At 35.2% G+C, this 11,406-nt stretch overlaps 1 protein-coding gene across 2 annotated transcripts in view; it reads right to left on the reverse strand.

The window, feature by feature from the left end:
- Positions 1–10,653, reverse strand: part of LOC114623139 (estradiol 17 beta-dehydrogenase 5) — a 14,436-nt gene extending 3,783 nt beyond the window's left edge. The window contains exons 1-8 of one of the 2 annotated variants that reach the window (XM_028769816.1): positions 10,523–10,653; positions 8,531–8,698; positions 5,735–5,851; positions 4,273–4,350; positions 3,382–3,504; positions 2,349–2,458; positions 1,926–2,091; positions 84–151 (exon numbers count right to left, since the gene is read on the reverse strand). In XM_028769816.1, the coding sequence (XP_028625649.1) occupies positions 84–151; positions 1,926–2,091; positions 2,349–2,458; positions 3,382–3,504; positions 4,273–4,350; positions 5,735–5,851; positions 8,531–8,698; positions 10,523–10,606 (914 nt within the window). In that variant the 5' untranslated portion in view covers positions 10,607–10,653. Of the gene's footprint in view, positions 1–83; positions 167–1,925; positions 2,092–2,348; positions 2,459–3,381; positions 3,505–4,272; positions 4,351–5,734; positions 5,852–8,530; positions 8,699–10,522 lie in introns of both variants that reach the window. The other variant, XM_028769815.1, reaches the window with a different exon arrangement.
- Positions 10,654–11,406: the final 753 nt, after the last annotated feature.

Raw genomic sequence — 11,406 nt, forward strand, 5'->3', positions numbered from 1 at the left:
GAAAGAAAGAAAGAAAGAAAGAAAGAAAGAAAGAAAGAAAGAAAGAAAGAAAGAAAGAAAGAAAGAAAGAAGAAATTACTTACCCAGAAACATCTATATACCGGATATTTTTATTCAGGCCATCAATGATTTTCATGTCCTCTGAAGTCAACTGAAATTCAAAAACCTATCATACAAAAGGAACTTGATTATGATATTTAGACTTCATATTTGCTAGTCTGTCTATTACAAATTAACCACACTAAATGGTGCAGATAAACTGTTTAATATATTGAAGAAAGTAAAAACATGTTCATTAAAGCATTCAAGTGATGAATACTATATATGAAAGTAGCCTTCCTTTGTAAAGAGGATAAAAAGGCTGAGAAAGAAATTAGGGAAACAACACCCTTCACAGTAGTCACAAAAAAAATATAAAATATTGTGGTGTAGCTCTAATCAAGCAAGTGGAAGATCTGTATGACATGTACTTCAAGTCTCTGCAGAAAGAAATCGAGGAAGACATCAGAAAAAAATCTTGCATAGTTATAGATCAGTAGAATTAACATAGTGAAAATGTTCATCTTACTAAAAACAATCTATAGATTCAATGCAATCACCATCAAAATTCCAACTAAATTTTTATCAGAGATAGAAAGGGCAATTCTCATATTCATATGCAATAACAATAAACTCAGAAGAGGAAAAAGAATTCTCAACAATAAAAGAACTTCTGGAGAAATCACCATTTAAACCTCAAGCTCTTCTATAGAGTAATAGTGATAAAAATCACTCTTTACTGGTACAGAGACAAACAGGTCGATCAGTGGAATAGAGTTAAAGACCCAGAATTAAGCCCACATCTATAGACACTTGATCTTTGACAAAGAAGTAAAACCATATAGTGAAGAAAAGGAAGTATCTTCAACAAATGGTACTGGACTAACTCGAGATCTGCCTGTAGAAGAATCTAATTCCTGAATTAAAATGTAGAGTGTCATATACAAAGTAAGGTGAAGAAGGAGCAAACACACTATAATTCCAAGCTTGACCTTAACCATGTTCTTTGTAGGTTCAAAAGAAACTAAGCACAGTTGTTTAAGTTTCTAACATAATGCAGTAGTTGTCATTGATAAAAAGTTTTATTTATTTTAATTTAAATTTTTTTCATACAATATTTTTACCACATTTTCCCTTCCCCAATATTTTCTGAATCCCTCTCACCTCCATACCTACCCATTTTAGTCTCTAAAAAAATAAATAAAAAATAAATAAAAAGAACAAAATAAACTAAAATTTAGTAAGATAAAAATATCAAAACAAAATCTCAGTAAATATTTATACAGTTCATTTTGTTATAGTAAACTATTCCTAGGCATGCAGCCTGCCTTTGTATATAGTTGATACTCCTTAGGTGAAAAATGATATTCTCTTTTCCACCAGGTTTCAGTGGTAAATAACTTCTTCTAATTGGTCAGGCGGGACTGTATGGGTTGTGGGGGACACCCTCATATAAGCAGGGGAGGAGGATAGAATAGGGGGTTTGCAGAGGGGAAGCCAGGAAAGAGGATAACAGTTGAAATGTGAATCAAAAAAATATGCAATAAGATAATTTAAAAATAAATAAATCATGAGTGTTCCGAAAAATATAAACTATACCACATATAATTTAAAGAATGAAAGTCACATAATCTCAGTGGCCTCGTTTCAGAAAATGAAGAAGAAAACATGCCACTCACTTAAGGTTAAATTTCCAATGTAATGCTAAGATAAAATCTTACTGTAAATTGTGGTCTTTCTGTGGAACAGGATTTAAAGTTCCTGGAGATGCCCTTAAAGCACAGATGTACAGGAAATGTAAAAAGACTCACTAGGGTTATAGGGCTTTCAACAGAGTACAAAAGACAATTCTGTGTAGGTGCCTAGCACCCACAGCAACTCATCACCTGCATGTTCTCTTTAATCCTCTTCTCTGTGAAACTCTTGGCCAGCACCACAACCCCTCGTTGCAGCTGGTAGCGAAGGGCAATCAGGGCAGGAGTTCGCTTGTACTTTTTTGCCATGGAGCCAAGAACTGGATCATCCAAAAGAACAGGACTGCTCTGGTTAACCCTGGATGAGAGGTAGAAATGTTAAATTGCTTTTCCTAACTCTTTGATTTGTTAGAAGAATTCTAATACATAAGGAAGTTGATATATAGGCTAGGGATTCCAGTGTGTGGAATTATAAAAACATTGTGGTTTTATTCTACATTAAATGAAAGTTCCCCATGTTTTCACTTCATTTCAGAATAAACTATAGTAAATAAGATTTAAAAACATTTATTCAACAATGTTTTCCTTTAATTTGACTCTCATTGTCCATATTACCATTCTTTGTCACGATGACTTCCCAGAGCACTGTAAGCAACCAGAACAATATCTTTGGACTTGCAGAAATCCAGAAGTTTTCTTTGGTTGAGATAAGGATGACATTCTACCTGTAGAAAAAATTAAATCCATCCAACTACTGGCAAAAATAACAATAAATGATTTTTTACTTAAATTAAAAAGAAAAACAGCCAACTAAGGAATTCTGAGAATATGAGAAATTCTCTTCCCCAATGAAAGGCATACCAGTCAGTTATATGATACCAAATGATCAGTCCTTAAAACATATGCATATAAGTATATACAAACTGAATAGGCTGTATTCATGGATTTATATATAGGTATATATTGATCTATAAACACACATACATATGTGTATACAACAGCAATTAATCAAAAATAAAATCTTACAAACTGAATTTGAATGAGAAAAATTGGTATATGGGAGGATTTGTAGGGAAGAAAAGATATAGAAGAAATAAGAAATAAACACACGTAAAGAGCACTCATACTCCCCAGGCAGTAGTAATCACTTCAAATGATTTCTTTCTAAAAACAACAATTATGAAAATTGTTAAAGTTTACTCTGTCTTGCAGAAATAATTATACCAGACTAAAATTGTCAAAGTATGTCTCAGGTAAGAAATGTCTAAAAAGTAGTTAAAAATGAAATGTTTTCCAAATAACAGAAATTGTCTGTCTCAGACAAAATCATTGATGGATTCTCAAAAAATTGATGTGAGAATTGGACATGAAATAAATTATAAATATATGTGGGATTTAGGTCACAGTTTGCAATAAATAAACTTTACTATTTCCTTCAATGTTGCTAAAAAATAATTCTGAGGACAAGGCATTGACACAATAAATGTACTTCTGATGGCAGAAATCAGAGAAATTCAAAGATGCTAAAGAATGGATCATCTAAAAGCTTTGCTCGGATTCTAGTGTTATTTCTTTCCCCCATTGGCACCTAGCAGCATCAGAGGAAGAAAGGTATGAACAGGAAAGACAAGGGGCTGAGGATCCGCACCTGGTTGCACACAGGCTTGTACTTGAGCCCAGGCTTGTTCAGGATCCTCTCCAGCTGTCTGCGGTTAAAGTTGGACACTCCGATGGACTTGGCCAATCCTGCATCCTTGCATTTCTCCATGGCCTAGAGAGGAAAATATGCCAAAATAAAGGCTAGTATAAATGAAAAACTGAGGGATGAAGAGATGGCCCAGCCACCAAGACCACTGGCGGCTCTTCCAGAGGACATAGTTTCAATTCCCAGCACCCACATGGTGGCTTGCAACTACCTGTAACTACAGTTCCATGGCATCTAACACCTTCACACAGATGTACCCCACACAGGAATGAGGACAAACCCCAATACAGATAAAAATAACTAAATTAGAAAATGAAAAACTCGGGACTGGAAAGATTGTTCAGTGGTTATGAGCACTAACTGCTCTGGGGTCCTGAGTTCAATTCCCAGCAACCACATGGAGCTCATAACCATCTACAATGAGATCTGGTGCCCTCTTCTGGCTTGCAGGCATACAAGCAGACAAAAACTGTATACATAATAAATCTTTAAAAAAATGAAAAACTCATAATGTTAGAAAGAATATAATAAAAAATAAAAGTTGAACCTCTTGGTTTTATTTTTTAGGAAAAATAAAACAGTAAGAAAAATGATACTGTTATTAAGAGGACCTTGATCTATCTCTAGCCAATTAGTGTCTTTGTCATCATTTTAGTAAGACCTCTCTTTCATTTATATTATGTCACAGTCACATACAGTCCCCACATCTAAAGTAATCCAGCCCTTATAAAGAACATTAGTTTTTATATCAGCATGCACACCTCACTCTAACAAGTTCTGAGGCTCTGCTCCCTCACTGTACTTCCTGCTGTGCTCTCTAACCCCAGTACTCACTTCCCAGGTATCACAGATATCCACTGCATCATATATGAATTTCCCATTCTCATCTTTTGGAAGCAAACTCTCTCCAGGCTGGAATAGAGACAAATGTCAAGTAATCTCTTAACAAATGCATTTTCCCACAATAACAACGCTGGTCTAAGAGAGGACTGTGAGTAGACATTCTAGCAGGTGAGTGACCATGTTTCATGTAACACTTGTCCTATGTCCTGAATGTAGATTTGTAAAGAATGCCCTTGAGGGCCACATGTCTTTCCTTTTAACATAATTTTGTTTTAACAGAGAAATTATTTCTGGGTACTTAGACTATCTTGCTTGACTTACATTTCTGTTCAATGCCACCTTTACTTAGAAATTTGCCAAGAATGTGGCAGTGATTTCCACCAACAATAAATTCCACTATTGACCTATAGTAAAAAAATCAGTCTTCCTCATTATTATGTGCTTAAGGCCTGGCCAGTGAACAAAAGATGAGAAGACAGGGCTGTTGGATTTTGTTTTGTCGTTTTCTTTCTGTTTGTTTGTTTAGTGTGTGTTTCTTGTGCATGCATGAGTTTGTGTGTGTGTGCATTGCGCATGTGTGTATGTGTGTGTGTGTATTTGTTTAGCCTGTGTGGGCATGTGTGTGTGTGTGTGTGTGTGTGTGTGTGGTGTACCTGTGCATATGTGTGTGTGTGGTGCACATGTGTGTATGAGACAACTATGAAGGTCCTGATAAAGGCTATAGAAAGTGAGGTCCCTTGGAGCTGAAGTCACAGTCAATTATGAACTGCCTGAAGTGGGAGCCAGAAACTGAGCTAAGGTCTTAGGCACGGCCAGAAAGTGCTCTTAACCACTGAGCCATCTCTCCAGCACTAGAGTGGTATATTTAAAAACTCTTTGATGATGCAAAATACAGGGAATCCAACAGATGTCAAAGAACTAGAACTTCAAACTACCTCAAGGCTAAATGTGTCACCAATGGAAATTGCTGAAATAAAAATTAAGGAAATATGGAGCTGGAATGCTCAATAATCAAGAGTACTTGCTGCACTTCCAGAGGATACAGGTCCAATTTTTAGACCCATGGGGTAGTTGGTAACTCTTTATAACTCTTAGATCAGTTGAATCAATATCATCTTTTGGCTTCATTGTCTGCTAGGTAAAGACATGGTACAAGATATACATGCACACAAAACACATACATAAAATAAAAGAAGAAACACTTTTTAAAAAGCCTTAGCAATTTTATAGTAATATAGGAATTCAAAAGCAGAGGCATTTTAAAGACTTCTTAGAATGCCAAACTGTTAATGACTTAGACACTTCAGTTTCATCATCTTATCAACTCCTTGAGGAAAACATTTGGAATGCTTTCTAAAATTAACTGAACTATACTTTTAAATTTTATAAAATTCAACCAACCAGAAAACTTCTAAATTTGAGCTGAAATTTCTTGGTGATCCAATCTACATACCTTCATGGCCATTGGGAAATGAATGAGATACAGGTCCACATAGTCCAACTGGAGTTGCTTCAATGACTGTTCCAAGCAGTCCTGTACCAGTCTTGGATGATGAAAAGTACACCAAACCTTACAAAATTGAAGAACAGATCTCACATTAAATTATTGAATTTCCAGAATTTGCTCAGTTACTTTTCCTAACACAGAGACTGGTGTGACATTGACAACCATGGGAGAAAATATTCATCCTCTTCTTGATTTTTTTTCCATCTAAACAAGCCACAAATCTCTATTCAATATCTATTCATAATGAGTTAATTGAGAAAGTTACTCAAGTCCCCAATGCCTTCAAGTAATAATAATTTATCCTCAAACTTGTTTTTCACTGAGTTTATAAAAGGCTTTAAGCGTCTAATACACTATAACTCTTCTTGCATATTCATTATGATGTGTTGTGTTTGGTTAACATGTATTAAGTTATTCTGACATCCCCCCTTAACTATTGTTTATAATGGAAATATTCCTTGTGTAACTGTCTTGGGGATGGCCCAAGCTGCCCAAGAACACTATGGGTCAACTACTTTATAGAAAAGCAACAGCAAGGAAGCAATTGTTTTCTAGAACATAGTGCTTTGTGCTCTTCTAGGTTTAAATAGCCATTTGAAATCCTTGTAAAATGACAGTAGTAACACTGGGTACCCTGCATTTGATCGCTCTGAATCGTTTGTTGGGATTAATTTCGAGTCCAAGGTCTTTTTATTAAAATCATTGATGATGAAATGATTAAGTGTCATGTGTGCTTTAAAGCTTCTCTAACCTTCACCTGAGCAGAAAGGAATGTGACTCTGTCTATATAAAGAGAAGTTGAATAAAAATGTGCAAACTCAAAATAACCCATGGAGGGCTGGAGAGAAGTTTTATCAAGAGAGCATTTGCTCCTTTTGTAGACACATGGCAGTTCACAATCATCTTTCACTCTAGTTATAGGGGATCTGATGCTCTCTTCTGGTCTTAACTCTAGTTATAAGGGATTTGATGCCTCCATCTGGTCTCTGCAGGTACCTCTGCAGGCTAACTCATGGTACACATATATCCATGCAGTCCAGACACTAATACATTTATAGTAAATAAATAGTTTTAAAAGCATACATGGGGGAAGAAAGATAACCTATAAATGAAATTATTGGACAGTTTTATTAGTCAGATAACATGCATTTAGGAGGATTGCAAAATACTATTTATACTAATAGTGAGATGTACATATTTCTAGTCTCTATATTTCAATTTCCTCTTAATAAAAAGTGGCATGATGAACAGTATCATCCTTAAGGTTATTTAACTTAGTTAGAGTAAGAAAATTTTCAAAATATTGACATGGTCTGATCTTTCACTTTGAAATCATGCCTTTCTGTAATTGCAAAAAAATTAACAATAAAAAACATATATAATTTTAGTTTATAGAAAATTACTTAGGAAATAAATACTGAAATATAATTCTTGAGCACATAGTTATGCGCTACATAATGAAGCTTCAGTTAGCAATGAACCACGCCAATAATGGTAGCCCATCAGACATTTACTGAGCTGATTATTCCCATTGTTGTGGATTGCTCTGGTGCTGTTTATATTTTGATTCTAGTTCTGCTTCCCGAAGAGGGTCTGCCTCCATAAGGAGTGGGTCACATACTCAGGTGATGTAACTGGTCAATAAAGTGGGCAGAAGTCAATCTCTGGGCAAAGGATAAGGTGGGATTTCTGGGTCTAGGAGGAAGAGGAGGAAAGAGAGAGGGAGAGAGAAGACAGACCAGGCTGTGGAGCAGAGAGTAAGCAGTAGAAATGTAGGTCTCTTGGGGCACTAATAGTATGTAGCCTTTCCCACAGGCGGAGGCCAAAGAAAATGGAAAAGGCTACTGTTAAATTAAGATAGGAAATTCTTTGCCCAGCAGTTGTGTTATCTAGCTGATTTAAAAATATTGAGGCTGTCTGGTGTTTTCCATCCTAGGCAACTCAGGTAGGCAGGAGAAAGGGCACAGCTCAGCCAAGGGGCAGTTGTTATAGGTTTGGCAAAGCTATTTGTAGGGGCTGGGTGACATGGCTGTTGTAAGCACTAGGCAAGTTGTAAGTGTGCATTTTAAAATGATGTACAACAACTTCAGAGCCATCAAAACACTACAGCACAATATATTGCTTAGTGTTCTGTGGAGACTGTACCAGTCTCAGAAAAGTATGCCATTCAAAATTCTATATAGTACATAATAGTAAATAATGATTATAACTTAGTAACTTATGAGTGTACCTTTATTTTCTTCTTAAGTTTTCTAGTATTCTTGATCTAATTGTAAAAACTTTTTTTGCTGAAGAAAATAAGAGTCTAATGGACTAGTCAATCAGAATTGGAAGAATTAATGTTTCATTTATATGTCTGAATGGAAAATATATTGAACATCCAATTATTTCCTACATATAGAAGAATGAACATTACTTATATCTTGTTTAATACAGAAAATGCTTTCTTGTAATATTGTATCTTATTTAGAAAAGAGAAAATCAGTATTCAGATCAATGAAAAATTTTTATAGCTATTCAGGAAATTAAAAGAGCCAGTTTTCTTACCCATTCTAAATCATATACTGGTGAACTGATGCTCAGATAAGAAGGTAATTACCATTCCATTGATGAATTTAAAGAAGAGAAACTGAAGCTCACAACTTTGTCTATGTTTACTTCACCAGCATTCACTGACCTAATCATATAAAGATTATTTCAATGCATCATAGTCTATTCACTTGTATACCATATTCTTAATACCTTTGATGTGTAAAATATATCTTCCCTCTTCACAGTGCCATCTGCTATCTTGCTTCGGATGGCTAGTCCTACCTCCTTTTCATTTTGATACAGAGCAGCAGAATCAATATGGCGGAAACCAGCATCTATAGCTATCTTGGTAGCCTCTGTAGCCTTACTTTTAGGTACCTAAAAAAGCAACCAAAAGCAGCATTTAGAAATAGATATGACTTAGAACTTTTAAGGCACAAGAACAAAAGAAACATCTTTTTCAGCATCAAGTTTCCTCATGTCTTCAATAAGGTGTCCATTTGCAGTGAAGAATGCAACCAAGTTTTTCTGGATCTTTCCCACTGAGTCACAAGAGTAAAGCACCCCAGAAATCACTTTAGTTCAGCCAATTCCAAATTAGTCACTGGCATTAGAGTTCCAACTTCAACTCCAGAAACTGATATTTGGTATAATATTGCCTAGATATATGAAGCCATGGAGTTTATACAGGCAAAAAGGACATGATACTACCACATAAAGAAGAAACACTGTAGAATCCTTTATGAGCCTTCTCCCAACGAAGTCACAGTGATGAGACTATATCTAAGTCTCTAACACTGAATTTACAAAAAATGCAAGTGTTTACACAGGAACATTTTACAGTTTTAATTTCTAAGATGATCATTTATAACTTGTTATACAATGACCCTGACTTATTGCATTCCAGATGAAATCATGTACACATGAGACCTACTATTTGCACAGGTAGTTCATGGAAAACTTCCATCCTTATGTTATGAAATAAGAAGATATCAACAATATCATAAAAAGATAACATTATAAAATTAGAAGATGACTAGAGATTATCTAAAATTGTCAAAAGGAATTTGAGGAGATAGCATTATGGTGTAAAGTCTTTTACACAGCTGTTTTATTTGCATAACAAATATTAAAACTATCAGCAAAATGTAAATTCAAAAGAAGAGCTCTATACCTAGAAAATTCAGAACATCATACAGAATAAAGTTATCCATACACATGCCCTCTGTTAAGCTACAATTTTTTATTTTGTAGGAATTGGGATTGGAGTAAAAATTAGTTTTTTATATAGTAGGCTATATTTGAATTAAAAATACAGACTGCATTAAAAATGAAATGAAATGGTAATGTAGTAAGCACATAAGAAAGTTAATTTTATTATATAAATGAAGGCAATTTAGAAAAAAAAATGTGGAATATTTTTCTCCAGTGTTTATTGTCTTCGAGTTTCTATTCCTGTAATCAAACACCATGACCAAAAACAATCGTAGAGAAAAGGGTTCATTTCATCTTACAACACTCATGTCAGACTCCATTACTCAGGGAAATCATAGCAGAAACTCAAGAAACTCGTCCTGGAAGAATGAGCTATTGCAAAGGCAATGCTAGGGTGCTACTTACCAGTGTCCTTGTTTTGGCTTGCTCAGCGTGCTTTCTTATGGAACTCAGGACCACTGGGATCTCCCACATCATTCACTAATTCAGAAAGTTCTCTACAGTCTGATCTTATGGAGGTATTTACTTATTTGACATACCCTCCTCTCAAATGAATTTAGCTTGTGTGAAGATGATATAAAAATACCCAACACATGAACAAGAATAGCACAGTTTAAAAACAGGTGAATATATAGACACACATCTCTACCAAAGAACTGCAAGTGGCCAACAAGCACCTTTTAAAAATATACTCAGTATCAGTGTACATCAGGCAGTGCTCTTGCTGGCTTGATTTCATTTTTTTCTACCTAATTGGGATGGAGAGAAATTGAAGGAAAAACTAGTGCCCACAATAATCTGGGGCTAGGCTCTTGGATCAGTACCTGATGCTGAATGTCATCTGCTATTCCTTGCACAAGGAATAACTCTAGACTGCTAAAACAGAGAACCAGGTTAGCTCTGAAGAATCATATCAGAATTCAATGACTGCACCTACCCTAGCTCTCTATTTTCCTTTTAACCCTCAACCCCAACTTCTATCATTACCTCTTTAGATGCATAGGTACCAAATCCCAGTATAGGGATGAAGTGACCATCACTTAGTCGTACTGTCTGCTGCTTAGAATTCATGGCTTCTGTGTCCTCCTACTGAGATTATACTGTACTGGCTTCATTCCCAGGACAGCAAATAAATGCTTTCCCTTGACCAAGCTGTCCTTGTAATGAGTAACCAATGAAGCTTGAGAGAAAAAATAAAAGCAGCTTTGCACATTAAAAGAGGAACAAGTTCTGTTTTAAATTTTTGTGGTTTATTTATTGTTATCTTATGTTTATAGAGTTTTTTTCCTACATCTATGCCACATACTACATTCATAACTGATGCCCGTGGAGGTCAGAGAAGTGCATACAATCCTTTGAAACTGGAGTTACTGAGTTGTTATCTGACATGAGGGTGTTGATGATCAAACCCAGGACCTCTGGAATAACAGCCAGCACTCTTAATCTCGGAGCCATCTCTGCATCCCTAAATTTTAATAAATGAGAAATTCTTAAGATAATTATAAAGCTGGAAGGCAGCTCAGTGGCAACAACCTTGCCTATCATGTGTATAATTCTCAGCTCATTCCAAACACCATAGAGAAAACAAAAGAGAAGGGAAGAGAGCCGAGAGCAAGGGGAGGAAGATCATGGAAGGAAGGAGATTACCGATGGTTCCAAACTACTAATTTTTTATAATATGTCTTTATTGGAATCTTCCATGTATTCTTTTAAATTATTACAAATGAATGAACTTTGCTGATTATATCTTTATACCTGTTTCTTTACTAGCTTTGTAATGGTGGTGGTTGTTTAAATTCTGTGTATTAAAGCAATTAGCTATCTTATAAAAAACACTTTTTCATATATATATATACATATATATATAATTT

This window comes from Grammomys surdaster, unplaced genomic scaffold (assembly GCF_004785775.1).
Source record: "Grammomys surdaster isolate TR1022 unplaced genomic scaffold, NIH_TR_1.0 194, whole genome shotgun sequence".
NCBI lineage: Eukaryota > Metazoa > Chordata > Mammalia > Rodentia > Muridae > Grammomys > Grammomys surdaster.